This window comes from Python bivittatus, unplaced genomic scaffold, assembly GCF_059951505.1.
Source record: "Python bivittatus isolate LINGU-HERP-01145 unplaced genomic scaffold, Pbiv_v1 ctg000070_np1212, whole genome shotgun sequence".
NCBI lineage: Eukaryota > Metazoa > Chordata > Lepidosauria > Squamata > Pythonidae > Python > Python bivittatus.
This window is the reverse complement of record NW_028277034.1, coordinates 19872791-19889279: the sequence shown is the minus strand read 5'-3', so window position 1 is coordinate 19889279 and position 16489 is coordinate 19872791. Positions and strand designations below refer to the sequence as shown.

The 16489-nt window shown below is 34.4% G+C and overlaps 1 protein-coding gene across 11 annotated transcripts in view; it reads left to right on the top strand.

Annotated features, from left to right (window-relative positions):
- Positions 1 to 16489, top strand: part of TMEM131L (transmembrane 131 like) — a 77093-nt gene that overhangs the window by 45117 nt on the left and 15487 nt on the right. For all 11 annotated transcript variants that reach the window (XR_003084418.2, XM_025165027.2, XM_015887641.3 and 8 more), the window contains 12 exons: positions 626 to 734; positions 3720 to 3816; positions 4225 to 4378; positions 5548 to 5718; positions 8005 to 8074; positions 8868 to 8985; positions 9853 to 9991; positions 11042 to 11151; positions 12012 to 12084; positions 14024 to 14154; positions 14748 to 14890; positions 16086 to 16272. Coding sequence is in view for 10 of the 11 variants with exons in the window: in XM_025165027.2 (XP_025020795.1) it covers positions 626 to 734; positions 3720 to 3816; positions 4225 to 4378; positions 5548 to 5718; positions 8005 to 8074; positions 8868 to 8985; positions 9853 to 9991; positions 11042 to 11151; positions 12012 to 12084; positions 14024 to 14154; positions 14748 to 14890; positions 16086 to 16272 (1502 nt within the window). In the remaining variant the exon portion in view is untranslated. The remainder of the gene's footprint in view (positions 1 to 625; positions 735 to 3719; positions 3817 to 4224; positions 4379 to 5547; positions 5719 to 8004; positions 8075 to 8867; positions 8986 to 9852; positions 9992 to 11041; positions 11152 to 12011; positions 12085 to 14023; positions 14155 to 14747; positions 14891 to 16085; positions 16273 to 16489) is intronic.

Here is a 16489-nt window from a genome sequence, read left to right as displayed (position 1 = left end):
AGGAAGGATCTCTCCTGGAAATTAGTAGATTGAAATAATAAATAATAAAACCATCTTGTCCCCTTAAGCATCTCTTTCTCTGGGTAACCTGGTACCCAGGCTAACCATTGGGGAAAGGCTGCATGATTCAAGAAGCCTTTAGCCAATGAAGCAAAAAGTGAAAAGTTGCCTGCTGACTTCTAACAGATTAAGGAGGAAGGGAAATGAATACAGGATTTCCATTTGGGGATATATTTTTTTGTTCGCTGTCTTTATGCATAATTAGATATTCCAAAAATCTCTTTCCGTTTCTCATTAATAAAAGGAAAAATCAATCACTTCTAATGAGTATTGAAGAGAATAGGAAATACTCTTTGTGTAAACTGTGAATGAAAGAATTTGCAATGGAAGTAGGGAGTGGGAAAGTGGTAGTTAAAAAAAAAATCCAGCAGAATTTTGTGTGCATTAATTCTTAGTACAATACTGACAGTCTTGAAACTAAATTAATGTTTTGTTTAGTAGTGCCAATTCAGAATAAGAGTGGCTTGATGGGACAAACTGCAGGGACTTGCAACTTTTGTTCGTCAGTTTATAGCAGCTACAGCAGTAATAAGGGCTATTGTAATACAGTTTGCTTTCTTTGCAGGATGTAAAACATTTGACACAGGAAAAAATATTTTCTATGCTTTTTGAGCCAATATTGCTGCCATCGTTGACTATGAATTTCACAAAAGTAGCTTCTATTATTTGTAAAGGTACAGTATTTGCTAAAACTACTTTAATTTTAAGCATTTTTGTCTATCTTTCTAATAATAAAAAAGCAAAACATATTAATGTAGTACTTTATAACTTGGCTTTTTAAAGAACATTCCAAATGTAGCTTTTATTGAAATCCATGGTCCTTTTGATAGATCTATTAAATATAAGGCACGTTATATTATGCTATAAAGTATATATATGAAATACATGTGCATATATACCGATAGTATAGTCTGATCATTTAAATATGCCTCAGTTTATTCATCTTGATAAAAGAGTATAATAGAAGTAAGAAATTAAAGGGGTAGGACACCAGTATATAGTATGATTAGGCTACAGGAACAATGATATGTTTTCCAGGTAGCTATCTTATTTGAAAATATTTTGTGTTACAGAATATTTTATTTTTTTTCCATCCCTAAATTCCAAAGTGTGTGTTCTATATTGATATAGTCAAATGCATCCTCAGTGTTATAATTAAAATGTGTATATTTTTAGTTTTGAATTTCAAGAGTTAAAAAAGCATGAATTGGCTGCAAAACTGATACATTCATATGTACTATACTTTTAAAATACATACATGCATAATTTTGACACAACATCATGAAAAAGAATTAGTCCAAAAGTTTGATTTCATTCGTTTTCTTTCCAAATATCCAATTTCAGACATCTGAGAAATTGCTTCCCTCAATTTCTAGTATTTTTTTCTTTTTCTTTTTGCTTTTTACCCTCTTCATTTCTGGGTCTTCATATCCTAAACTCCAAACATTTTACAAGCATCAATATCTATGGGTATTTTTTGAATAATAATTTTTAGTATTTAAAAATACTAAAAGTTTAAAAATACAGAGATAAAAAACTAATATAGACTAAGAAAAATATAAAAAGAAAAAGAAAGAATAAAAAGTACAAAGGGAAAAGAAGATTTAAAAAGGGTGGGAGAAGGAAAAAGAATATATATATAAAAGAATATATAAAGAAATGACTTCCCCCTCCATAAAGACAAGTCCAAACAGTTTCGGTAACTTAACACCTCTCTAACATTTCAACCAAAGATCTCTTCATCCCGTATCTGATCTTTTATCTATTAGTAAATAATAAAACCTCATCATTCAATCTTAATCAGCAAAAGTCCTTTAAGGGTTACCAGAAATAGTAATATATATAACTTTAAACAAGTAAATCAATTTCTTTTCCTTTCCTTTCCTTTCCACAGTAACTTACCATTTTCTTTAAAAATACAACAACAAAAATCTCTTCTTCCCATATTTTATATCTATAAGCAAACCTGTAAAAGTTCATTCTTCAAACTTAATTTTAAAAAAATTCAATTAAGAGCCACCAGAATATCTTAATCTTTTAACCCTTCAAATAATATCCTAAATTAATTTCTTATTATTTTCTCTTCATCTCCTGTCAGAAATTCCTTCACATATTTAACACTTTCTTTCAATTTTAACATCATAATCCATCACTTTCTCTAATCATACAACAAAAAAACTCTTCTCCCTATGTCTTATCTAATAGCAAATCTTTAAGGTCACATGATTCAGTCCTGGTCAAGAAAAATCCATTAAAAACTTCTAGAAGAAAAAACATCATATATTTCAACCTTGATCAAACAAACCAACTTCATAATCCTTCTTTTTGGTTTTAAAAGCTTTAGTATTTATTCCTTTTAAGTAAAGTCCCAAAAGCTGATTTCTTTTCATTCTCTCTTTATCTTTTCTCAGAAGCTCCTTCATAAGTATAATGTGTCTCTTTTGTGTGTTTTTTGGGCTCCAAAATAAGAAAGTTGTCCAAGTCACTCTTCTGCGTTGAAATCCACACATCCAAGTCACTCTTCTGATTTATTATTTGTATGTCCCTTTTAGCTATTAAAACATGGTTTCATTTGTAAAGTCCTGTGTAGCATCTTTGTCAATATCATTCTTGTATTCTGTCATTTTTAAATCCATATACAAAACAGCCTGATTTTCAGATGTATCCTCTTCTCTCTCCTGTTTAAAACCAATTTTTTATAGTATCAATCTTAAGAGAAAGCTCTGAGTACATTGTTGTCAAATATCCTTGAAATCTTCCAAGTTTAAAAGTTATAATTTAAAATACTTTTCTCCATTCTGTATTAGTGGATTTTCTCCTTTAATTGTAGTCTTTAGTTCTTTCTAGTTGCCTTTAGTAACAAGCCTTCAAGGTCTCCTTTCATCATGTTTTTCTCTAATCCACACCATTTTCCCTTGGAAAGATTTCTTACACTTAACTTCACGAACTTCATATAGTTTTAATAGGATTTTAAACAAATCACAGGAAGGATTCTTATAGTTAATTTAAAAATCTTATTTCCAGTCAATCTAGCCCCATAGTCCATTTATAACTTTCCAAAATCAACGTTCTAATCACCTTTTCACTGCTTATTTCCAAATAAAAATGGTTTTTCTTTAACTTTGTTAGCTTACATGAAACTTCTTTTGTTGAGGATTGAAGGAAATCACCCAGTGAAATAAAACTTGCCTTTCTGAAGGTTCTTAGTATCCAAAAAGCAATTTACAAGCTATTTTCAGAAGTTATTAAGAAAGGAAGTGGGTGGACCCAGTGTGTCTTTGAAGGCTCCAAACCGTAGCTTGGACAAGATGACTCCCCCAGCTCCCAGAGCTCTAAAACTGCCTGGAAACCACTGTTTTATGGTCTCATCTCGGGGAGCCTCTGTAAGGAGCACTGTGGGCGATCCCAAGTCCTTCCCTTTGTTGGAGAGGAGCGCCGATCCACTCGTCAGCTCCTCATTCTGCTGCAGTTATCGGCTCCACTGAAAGCGAAACCATCTTCAGTTTGCCATTGTTTCCCTAGAAGTCCAATATCTGTGGGTATTGATACAGATACAGATTAATGAGTTGATACAGCAGTAATTTTCTTGAGAAACTGTTAGGATTCTAGCATATATATGAAATGTATGCCAAAATTGCATGCCCCTTTCTTTGGCATAGGTATACTATGTGGCCATGAAAACAACCAGGAAAGAATTAATCTACTGGATCGAACAACTTTGTTAAAGCCATGTCTTTTGCATCCAGTGATAGAAGGGTGAGTTTTTAATGCAAACATGTAATAACCTACTACAATGCAAAATCATCAAAAATAGAGGAAAGCATATTCTACAATTTAGAATTAAATCAGATATCATAACACATTTGACATGATTTCAAAACAAACAATTTTGTTTTGTTTCAATGAGACTCCATTGATTTTGTAATGACTCATTTGGAACAAATATGTTCTACTACGTATTGAGATTAAGTTGCAGTGTTATATCAGAAGGAAGGAAGGAAGTAAGAAGCAAAGGCAGTTTCCAGATTCATTTTCTTTTTCCTTTTTTTTCTTTTTATTATATTTTGAAAAATCTTGATACATTGTTTCAATACAACTATATTTATAAATATTAATTAAAAATTATTGGCAGTCTTCACATCTAATGCTGCATTTTATCTCTAGGTATTTTGGCATTAATCCATTTGCAGTGGTATTTCACATAGAACCATATCACAATATTTCAGCATCTTGGTCTGTATGGTTTACAAATAATTTCGATTTTAGCATTATGCTAAATGATGTGTATGTATCAAGGCAAACTAAGGACATTCTAAAGGTAAATTTTTTACTTCTGGTCTCACAGTGCACTTTTCCTCAAATGAATGTCTATATGTAACAATTCATTCAACCAAGTCACATCTCCCTTTTTTTCTGTAATTTATTTGTCTGCGTGTATATATATTTATATTTATATATTTGTATTTATATTCATTCATTCTACATAAAAATACTAAAACCTTATTCTGTGACCAATATAAGTTACGAATATTTATATGAAGAAAGTATTTATGGTCAGTAATCACATGAGAAACCTTATACTAAAAACTGTATCATAAAATTTAAATTTGAAATTCAATTCAGTGCATCCTTCACAGGCAGTATTGCACAGTGCTGTAACTATAGAATCTCATGCCAAATTGTAATGCAATTATACTAAATTTTGCAACACATCTGGATATCATTATTGATTTGTCAGCTAAAATGAGGAGCAAACTACCAAAACTCTACAGTAGTTAGTCAGAAAAGGCAAGAATGAATAAAAGGAATAATGGAGAATATGACCAATTGATTCAACTTTTCCCATTGAACATAAACAGAGAAGTTTCTGCCAAGGGACAGTATTTTATTTCCTTTTAATAATGTTGACGGGAACATGTCATATCTAACCAATGTGAAAGCTCTCCTGTGATTTGGGTATTGGTTGTTGGTGAGATACAAAGCCATTGAAAAGGTCTGCTAATAAACCAGAGTGATACATTTGGAGCCTTGTTCCTCCTGATTTTTATTTTTTTTTGGACATTTGGTAACTGAGTGTAAAGTGAACTATTTAGATTCCTTATTCTGTTACAGCTTATAAAATGCCTCTAAGTATCAGTATACATTGTAAAATTTATCCTATTGGTGCCTGAAATTTTGAGGCACCAATGAAATTGTGAGGATGTTGAATCTTGAACTCATAATCAAATTTCACTTTGGGACAGTAGATTTGAAGAATGTATGCTAACCTTCATGGGCTTTAAGGACTTTCTAGGAATGGAAGAAAATGGTCCTGCAGCAGAGGGAACGTAGATCATACTGTACTGATAGTGCAAAAGATAGCAGGACACATATACTCTGTTTGCTGTTTATTTTCATATATACTGGAATTAGAACCAAAAGATGTAAAACAAAATAGTATTTGTACATGTTTATGCACCATCAGCTTAACTTAATTTCTGCCACTAGGTTCTGAACTTCACAGGAGCCCTCATTCTATCTCCTGGCTGTTGGAATGTGTTTTCCTTGAAATATCACATACAGGAATCTGTAACAAGTTTATTTTCCAGTGTTTTTGTGACTACAAATGTGGGAGTGATATTTGAGATTCCACTACAAATTTATTCTGCTTTGTCTCAGGTACTATATTGCTCTAAAGTTATATATGCAGAATTCATTGAGTAGTTATATTATTTCAGAAGTGATATTGTCTCTTCTACTGGCAATTTGTTATCTATGGAATTATTCTCCATAAAATATAAAGATAGGAAAACTGTTTATGACCTAAAAAATAGCTCCCAGATGGGGTTCCCATCTGCGGAAGTATATGAATGAGATTTTCTAGTCACCTATTAATGTTTTGGATTTTAACTGAAATTGTTTTGTTTTTTAATTTATTATATTGCCACCTGCAGTCATAACGTTTGCATATATAGTACTGTGCAAAAGTTTTAGGCAGGTGTGAAAAAATGCTGTAAAGTAAGAATGCTTTCAAAAATATACATTGTAACTGTTTATGTTTATCAATTTACAAAATGCAAAGTGAGCAAACAGAAGAGAAGCCCAAATCAAATCAATATTTGGTGTGATCACCGTTTGCCTTCAAAACAGCATCAATTCTTCTAGGTACACTTGTGCACAGTTTTTGAAGGAACTTGGCAGGTAGGTTGTTCCAAACATCTTGGAGAACTAACTACAGATCTCCTGTGGATGTAGGCTGCCTCAGATCCTTCTGTCTCTTCATGTAATCCCAGACAGACTCGATGATGTTGAGATCAGGGTTCTGGGGGGGGCCAAACCATTTCCAGGACTCCTTGTTCTTCTTTACACTGAAGATAGTTCTTAATGACATTGGCTGTATGTTTGGGGTTGTCGTCCCACTGCAGAATAAATGTGTGGCCAATCACACGCCTCCCTGATGGTATGGCATAATGGATAACTATCTGCTTGTATTTCTCAGCATTGAGGACACCATTGATCCTGACCAAATCTCCCACTCCATTTGCAGAAATGCAGCCCCAAATTTGCAAGCAACCTCCACCATGCCTCACTGTTGCCTTAGACACTCATTCTTGTACCGCTCTCCAGCCCTTTGGCAAACAAACTGCCTCCTGCTACAGCCAAAGACTTCAAATTTTGACTCATCAGTCCACAGCACCTGCTTCCATCTTTCTGCACCCCATTTCCTATGTTTTCGTGCATAGTTGCTTAGCTTTGTTTCCACGTCATAGATATGGCTTTTTGGCCGCAATTCTTCCATGAAGACCACTTCTGGCCAGACTTCTCCAGACAGTAGATGGGTATACCTGGGTCCCACTGGTTTCCACCAGTTCTGTGCTGATGGCACAGCTGGACATCTTCCAGTGTTGAAGGGAAGTAAGCATGATGTGTCTTTGATTTGCTGCATTAAGTTTCCTTGGCCGACCACTGCATCTGCGGTCCTCAACGTTGCCCGTTTGTTTGTGCTTCTTAAAAAGAGCTTGAACAGCACATCATGAAACCCCAGCCTGCTTTGAAATTTTTGCCCAGGAGAGACCTTTCTGATGCAATATAACTACCTTGTGTCTTGTTGCTGTGCTCGGTCTTGCCATGGTGTATGACCTGTGACATGAAACTGTCTTCCACAATCTCACCTTAGCAGCAGAGTTTGGCTGTTCCTCACCCAGTTTTAAGTCTCCTACACAGTTGTTTCTGTTTCAGTTAATGACTGCGTTTCAACCTACATATGAATTTGATGATCATTAGCACCTGCTTGGTATAATTGGTTAATCATACACCTGACTCTAATCCTACAAGATCCCTGACTTTGTGCAAGTGTACAAAGTGTACAAGTGTAAGAATTGATGCTGTTTTGAAACCAAACTACTAAATATTGATTTGATTTGGATTTCTCTTCTGTTTGCTCACTTTGCATTTTGTAAATTGATAAACATAAACAATTACAATATATATTTTTGAAAGCATTCTTACTTTACAGCATTTTTATACACCTGCCTAAAGCTTTTGCACAGTACTGTATATGGCAGCCATATAAATTCTATTTAAAAGATTAAATAAATAGTTAATTGAAGCAGTTTTTCCTGAGTCTGAATTAAGATGCAAGGGTAGACCCAGGATTTTCTGGACCACTTTGTATTATAATGACAGAAAATGAAAGCTTTGGGGCACAGGAGTTTACCATCTTCATGCATCTTTCTAAATTCAAATAGTGCAATTTTTTAAAAAAGCCAAAACCACATAGATTTTTAAAGCATGTAATTTAATTTGTATAATATTTGTATTTTAAAAATTAGTGAAATACATAAAAAGTAAGAATGAACCGTGGTGCATATGAACCATATGAACCATGGTGCATTCTGGCTTGCATTTAGAAATTTATTTTTGTAAAATAAAATGCATAGCTTAACATTTCCAATTGTTTTTCAGCAAGGAGAAATTCGTTTTGAAGCTATAGCACATCATGATATGTACTGTTCCTTGAGAATGTCAGACAAAGGTAAATGTAGAAAAAAGTGATGTTTTAATCTGTTGTCCTAACAGATAAAATATTACAACTAGCATTCATTTCTTGGCACCACTAGGTTACAGGGTAGTCCCTGGGTTAAGACTGCCCAGTTTAAGCACAACCCATAGTTAAGCACGGCGCCTATTGTAGCAAAATTCAATTTAAATACACAACGATTCAAGTTAAATACACAGTGGTTCAAGTTCATTACACAATAGTACTTAATACAGTATTATACAATAATACTGTTCCAGCTTAAATATGAATTCGACTTAAGGACAGACCTTGGGAATGGAACTTGTTCTCAAACTGGGGGATACTTCTATTCTTTATAGATCTCAGCAATTTCTGTCCTCACTGTTTAACATTTTGTAGTACAGAGCTTTAAATGTTTTTTTTAAACAATTAAATGATAATAACAATCACAATATATATTTTTGAAAGCATTCTTACTTTACAGCATTTTTATACACCTGCATAAAACGTTTGCACAGTACTGTATATTGCAGCCATATAAATTCTATTTAAAAGATTAAATAAATAAAAATAAAACAGGAAAATAGAGCATTATAGTGCATCAGAGGAAAGATAGTCAGATGCTGCATCCACCAAGAGAATGAGAAACAATAGCAAAGGGTGTAGTTGTTTGCATAAATCACATGTATTAATTAGAGAAAATTTGTTCTTTAAACTTTTTTGGTTCTTTCTTGAAATCAGATGCTGATCAGAAAAGAATTAAAATAAACCTTGCATATAAGTATAACAAATATTACTTTAATTTTAGCAAACCATCTTTGGGAAAGAAGTCTTTCTCTGGATAGTTCTACATGGAATGTGGATTCTGATCTTGCATATGAACTCCATGAAAAATGGCAAAAAATTAAACAGAGTGAAATTTGCAGGTTTGCATTATAAATACATTTTATTTTAATCTTAGCAATTTTGTCTGCAGTTAGAGTCATGGCTTATAAATAACTTTCTGTATGTGACACAAATAATCATTCAAATTAGGGAAGACAAAATGCTTAGGACTCAACTATGGGTAAAATGAGTGGTATAGAGTGCAACATACTTTTGTTGATTTAATCAGACCATAGACTTGGGTGGAAGGACTTGGAACACAGTCTAGAAATAGGCCCCCATCTGGTTTTACCAGGTGTTGACATTTTTCCTTTTCTCTCATCCCATTGTTATCTTTTTTGTTCAGCCACTGATGCTTGTGGTGTCAAAATTAGTCTTCACTTTTTTCTTCTTAAAAATATTATAAGCAGTGGAGTAAAAGAAGCACATTTCTTTGTATTGTGACATCTAGCACCATGTTGGTTTTCTTCAGTTCCCCTCATGGTGAAGCCAACATAATGACTTATATTTATGGCAAAGGCACATATAAACATTTGAAAATGGAACCTCTGAGGTGATGGCAAAGATTGACCCTCCTTGCACCTGGCTCTGATGAATAGGATTAAACACCAGTTGCTGATGCCAAAGAGGGATTGAATAATCATTAAAAGCAAGAGTGAAGCTTTTACTGGATAGGGAAGTAGAGCTAATAACCTAGTTAACATTTTCAGCAACACCTGGTGGTAGTGAAACATTAAAAAGTCTCAAATCTATTTTGTTTAAAGATTTATATCTCCAGTGATGGTTTTTTTTAAAGTGAGAATTAAACTCAGATTTAAAATATTCCCAAACACAAATGCATAATTGATATTTATATCAAAACATGAAAGCTATTGACCATTGTTTTACAATTATTATTATCTCAACAGGAGAAATCTTAGGGAAATGATTCAAGCTGCCTATCAAAAAAATCCTGAAGAAGAATCATCTGCATTATCTTTTCCCCATTTGGTGTCAGAGGTTGGTCTTACATTGAACTTCAGTGCAGCTGCACCAATGAATAGCATGGTGAGGTGATATTTATATTATATGTTAACGTGATTTTGGAAAAAAAGTTATAAAGGTTGAGTATTACATCAATTTAAAAGAGTTTTGACATTAACTGCTTTGTTAGTGTCACAGGTTCTTTTTAAACAGTACCCAATTTGATTGACTCAAACAATCCACCAAAAGTACTGGACCCTAGATAGTTGGATTTTTATATCTCCCTATAAGGGTTGGGGAGATGTTTTACTTTAAAAAAAACTATCCAAAATACAAAAGTGAAGTGCATATATGTGCAAGTTCTTTTTATGACTGTTATCTTATCCTAACTGTATTACTACTGATACTATACAATTTTCTCTATACTATATTCTACTACTATTACTATACTATATACTATATAATATTATGGTATTACTAGTATACTACTGCTATTATACTACCACTATTACTAGTATACGACAGTGTTTTACTCTTGCAGACCCTGATCTGTCTTTAAATCCTCTCTCTCTCTGGGATTTCTTCTATTATTTCTTTCTTCTTTATTAATTGGCAACGTGTAAAGCACTTCCACTTTGCCAGCATTGTGCTTGGCTCTGCTGTGCCTCTTCCTTTTCCTCTGGACCCTTCTGTCTCTGTGAAGAAAAAGCACCTTTAATTTGGCTGCTTTTTCTGTTTGTTGTTGCTGCTGCTGCAGACCTTCCAAAACGCACAGATCTCCTTCCACACCTGTTTAAAGACTGCAGCTTTATTGGCAACTCTGCTGTGCTGATGCTGGGGAAGAGGCTCACACAGGAGGGGACAAAGGCAGCACAGGGGCCTGCCGTTTTTCTAAACAGCCTGCTCTTCTACAGTTGGAAAATTGTACAACCAGACTGAAGCCAGCCATTCAGATTTAGCGTATTGCACATCCTTCAAAATTTGTTGAAAGAAAAATGTTTAGATTTTTATAATCATGTAAAATATGGTAATTAAGTTGTAAACATTTGAAAAAAAAGATTTTATAAAATTTAAAAAATACTGTGTCACAAATTACATATTAAGAACTTGAATTCTTGTATTTTAATTATTTAGGTAAAATATTTTACGCTAAGAAACCCTTCATATTTCCCAGTTACATTGCAACTTCTGCCTCTGTCTTTCTATCCTGATCCTCAAGCTCCATTGAGTCTACTCAGCAAATGGTAATCATCATAGCTATTAAAGAATATGACTTTTACTTTATTATCTCTAACTAACCCATATAAAAAATGCCATCCATATATCTACTGAATATGTGTAGTGGGGGGAATGCGTGACATCCACTAGTCATCTATTACATTTATACCACTTGAAGTCACTCTGGAATAGAACAAATTATAAATAAATAAACTCTGTAGTTTATTATTAAGTTTATCAAAAAAGTGTTTATGTATGAAAATGATAGAGAAAGAAGGAGAGACAGTATATGTAGCTAGGTATGTATTAGGTCTGTGCTCTTAGTGGCCCCAGTTGCACAGAGTTCCTGATTCCACTTGCTTTTCCTTCCATGAACATGCAGAAGTTGAGAGTAATCCTATGCTTTTCTCCGCATAATCAATGATTACAGTGATGGGGGGGCGGGGGGGGGGGAGCATGGAGAAGCAGAATGATATGAAAGTGGCATTACAATGAAGCCTTGCCCCTTTTGTGCATGGATTGTGATGATGTGACACTGCTTTCTTTATTCTGACAAAAGCAGCAATCTCCTGTGGATGCTGCTGAATATTGTGTAGGAAAATTTGTCTAATTCTCAAAATTATTCTCAGTGGTCCCTTATTCCTTCTGGCAATGAACTTTATAATATTCTTATCAACTGTATAATATCCTTTCTTCCAGTACATTGACAAGAACAATATTTCAAAAAAGCCAATTAAGAATTTGTGGCTAGTATATGACATTTAATACTATTCCTTCAAAACAAAAGATTCAAATTAGATAGGATCTTAAAACAACTGTCTTCTTAGTTATTTCTTTAACATATTCTGTATTGGGTGTGTAACTATTTTAATGTATTTTGATACAGGTTTGGTGCAAATATACAATCTATTAATTTTACAACCACTGAATTCAGATTGACAGAAGAGCATTCTCACAGGGTAAGTTATGTCTTGTATTAAAGTGAGATAATATATTCAAACAGGAACTTATAAATATATCTACATTAAATACATTTTCTAGCAACTTACTTTTCCCAGAATGTGTGGTTTATATACAGGAAAGTCACTCAACTATTCAGAGTTATTATTTGCTGTGAAATATAGAATTAACTCTCACCTGACCCACAATCTTTATTCATTTTAAAAAAGAGAAAAACTTTCATTGTGTCTGTTGCAGATCTTTCATTTGAATGGAAAGATCAAATAATGGAGGGTGGATCACAGAAAGATAAATCATACTATTAAAGAGCATATATTAAAAGAATGAGGTCTAGGTCAGAATACAGACTTTACTCAATAATGGCATTTAAAAATGGGAACAAAAGATAAAGTTTTGGTAGGCAGTCTGATGTTGTACTGGCTCTACCATGATTGCCACAGGTAACCAATGGCAGTAGGTAGAAAGATTGTCTACAGTGTTAGTGTTGAAGAAAGATTCACTTACTAGTCTAGTCTGTTTGTTTGTTTGTTTAATATATTAGGGCTTTTTTTTTTTTTTGTCTGCGCTCAGTCATGGCTGACCCTGCAGTGACTGCCTGGATGAGTCCCTGCAGTTTTCAAGGCAATTGTTTTTCGGAAGTGGTTTGCCAGGGCCTCCTTCCTAGGGCAGAGCCCAGCTGGCGAGCGCAGGAGGCGGGGTTTCCGTTGCTTCGCGCCCTTTTTGGGCGCGCACGGTTTTTTTTTTCGTGCTTACCGGCAACTGCTCCCAACTCCTTTTTTGCAAGGCGCCGCCAGCATTTTTCCTCCCACTGGAGTGAGAGTCCCCATTTATCTACTCACGTGAGTTTTCGAACTGTTGGGTTGACAGGAACTGGGGAGGAAACAGGAGCTCACCCTGTTAAACGCGAAGGCTGAACTCGAACCGCCGAAGCGTCAGCCATTTCTGGCCGGCAACTTTCGGCGTCATTAAGCCGCTGCGCCACCGCGTCCCCCTATATTAGGGCTATTATATCTTAAATGCAAAAATCCAGACTACTGCTAGATGATAGCAAAAAGATACAGAAAACTAGTTCTTTGTTGCCATCTAATGGTGGTCATATTATATATATAGAAGTGGCAGTCACTTTGTATGTTCTTTTTCCCAGGCAGCAAGAAGTTTTAGGATGACTTGAGAATGATATACAGTATCTCTAAAGAAAAAATAAAGGCTTTAGATAGACTGCATAATTTTTATCTGATTATGTATTATTGATTATATTATATTATATTATATTATATTATATTATATTATATTATATTATATTATATTATAATATGATTATGATTATGATTATGATTATGATTATGATTACGATTATGTTCTGTGGTAAATTGGTTCCAAATTAGTAAATTTTGTTCCACATGTAACAAATTAAGTCATGCTTAATTTGTTCATTGATTTCACCTAAATTAATCTGGAACTAGTCTATAGATTTTGGTACAGATGTTCTATAGTTCTGATTTTTCAGATTAAGACTGCTGCCCTGTGTGTTACCTAAGCTTTTGTTTAGGTAGTATGTAGTAGGGTGAAAAGAAGATCCCTTGATATTAGCATTAAATTTTATATCAATTATATCAATATTATATCAATTTATATAGCATCCATTTCATAATTATAACTGTGGATGGCAAACTTTTTTCATGATTTGTTGCTGTTTTGAATTAAAGGTAACACTAAGAAAGTCTTCATCTCAATAACATCCGTTTTACGTGTATAATATTTTTCTTAGTAAAATAATTTGAAAAAGAACAATTTTCTTACAAAGGGAATCAGAATATTTCATTGATTTTATTAACTTCTATTTTAAATGCACTTTACTAATCAATGCTAAGTGATGCCATAATATGCAAATATAAATAACATGTTCATATTTTTATTTTACTTGGGGGCGAACCACAGGAAGGCCATGATTATTTCAGGTCTAGTTCTGAGATGCTTCATTTGAAATTGCAACCTTTAGAAATGAAGCGAGTTGGTGTTGTTTTTACACCTCTTGACTACAGAAGAGTAACTTCCCTTATATTGGTCAGGTAGGTCTACTTTTTGTTTCTTTAAAGAGAGTGAAGATAAAAAGTTTATTGTAGAATTTTAAAAATGCTTTAGCTTCACATCTGAAATATGAACTATAAATGTAAATTCAATAGTTTATATAGTTCACATGTATAGTGTATATATTACATGTTTTATTGTGAACCACCCAGAGTTACTCTTTGTGAGATGGGCCGTATCTAAATTTGATAAATAAATAAATAAATAAATAAATAAATGTCCTTGAGTATTGTTTTATGGTTTATATGTTATCATGCCTCCAAGAGTCACTTTGGTGGCATACAAATATAATGCTCTTAGCTTTCCATCATTGAACATTCCTATGTTTTGTCCATCATCAAAGTCACTGTCAATTCAAGGTATTCCTATTCATGAGATTTTTGCCTTTCTGGCAATAGGATAAGTTAATTCATTATGTAATACCTCATGTTGAACAAAAGGAATAATCGCTGTATGTGTGTTTCCAATTTTTGTTTTGAGAGCTGCCAACACTGTGCACTGCTGAGTGATTTGTGAAGGTGCTAGCTTTTTCTTTCTTAAATTTAATTACAAAGTTTGCCTTGATTTATTGCAGGAATAATTTGACAATTCTGGATATGGTTTATGTTGAAGGCATTGGAGCAAGAGAATTATTGAAAGTAGGGGGAAGGTTACCAGGGGCAGGAGGATCCCTTCGATTTAAAGTGCCAGAGTCAACTCTTATGGACTGCAGACAACGTGAGTGAGAAACTTACACATAAACAGATAAGTATAGTTAGAAGAAAGGTGTGTAGAGACTTAGGTTCATAACATACATGTATGTTTATTCACATATCTCTCATTCCTGTTGTATAATGATAATAAACATATGCCATAAATGCATGGATAATATATAATATTAGACAACCCGTGACCCATTGGGTCATTGTTTTAGAGATATTTCCTTACCTAAACAGAGAAACAGAATGACTAGAGCAAAAAAGCAGCAACAGTGTGAGCAACTTACAACTTGCTGCTGGCTACCCCATTGACTTTGCTTGCGGGAAGCTGGCAGGGAGCATCAGAAATCTTCCTTCCTTCCACTCTCTCTCCCCGCTTATAATATAGGCTTGCACCATTTGCTCTCCCCTCATGACCCTCAGGAGAGTCCCAGTGAAGCCTTCTCCTCCTCCTCAGCTGGCCCATGGAACTGCCTGCCACTTTGCTGGAGAGAGGTGGAACAAAGGGACCTGCAGACCACGAGGAAAACTACTCTCCCGCTGTTCATTTTGGTGTGTCCCCAAGGACCCCCTCCCTTGAGAAAGGAAGGGGGGTCACCCGTCAACCACCGGTGCTCCCCAGCACGCATCCGAGCCTCTCCCTTGTCCTTCCATCAACACCCACCGCCGTTAAGAGATTTTAAATTTCTGCCTCGTTTCCAAAGCAGCCAGTCGCCACTCACCCATCGAGCTTTGCTGGCGACTGATTGGGTACAGGGGACAGAGGGATACGTCTATAACAATCACATGATCTGAGGTGACCACAGCGGTGTGGCAGCGCAGCAGTGCTGAAGCAGCTGCAAATTTCCCAAATTTCAGTCCCACGGGAGTAATGGGCCCCAGATTTTGGACTCATTCTGTAAATTAGCCCATTTGAGGTCCCTTGGTTCAAAAATTGTTTCCCTATTACGCACCATTTTGCCCAGTTGAATGTTATAGACACGAGAGTTTTAGTAGTATGTAGAAGAAAGTATAGATATTTTCTGCATTAATACAGGGAAAGTGTGGCATCTGAAGGGACGTTGCATATCATTGCTATTCCCATCAAATCCTCTTGTCTTGCATATAAATGAACGTATCATAGCACCATTATGAGAAGATTTTGTTAGCATTCCAGTACATCGAGATAGGTTGACTACTATAAAATAACAATGTATCAATTTTATGATTTTCAGAATTGAAAGATGGCAAGCATGTTCTGTCTATCACAAAGAATTTTAAAGTTGAAAATATTGGTCATCTTCCTATTACTATAACATCTATGAAAATTAATGGGTACAGTTGCCAAGGATATGGGTTCGAAGTACTTGACTGCAGAGAGTTATTTTTGGCACCAAATTCTTCACGTGAGATTAGCATTGTGTAAGCATTTGTGCTTTTATTGATAAATGTTTTTTTTTTACAGTTGTGTTTAAATCTCAATAATGGGTAGAACATTCATTCCCTAAAATGTTTTCATAGAAAATATTATAATACCCAAATTCTTTCCAGTAAGGATTTTAACAAGATTTTACTTCTCTAACTGTTTTAGCATGTTTTGTAACCTACAACATTATTTCAGATGTTAACTTGGGATTAA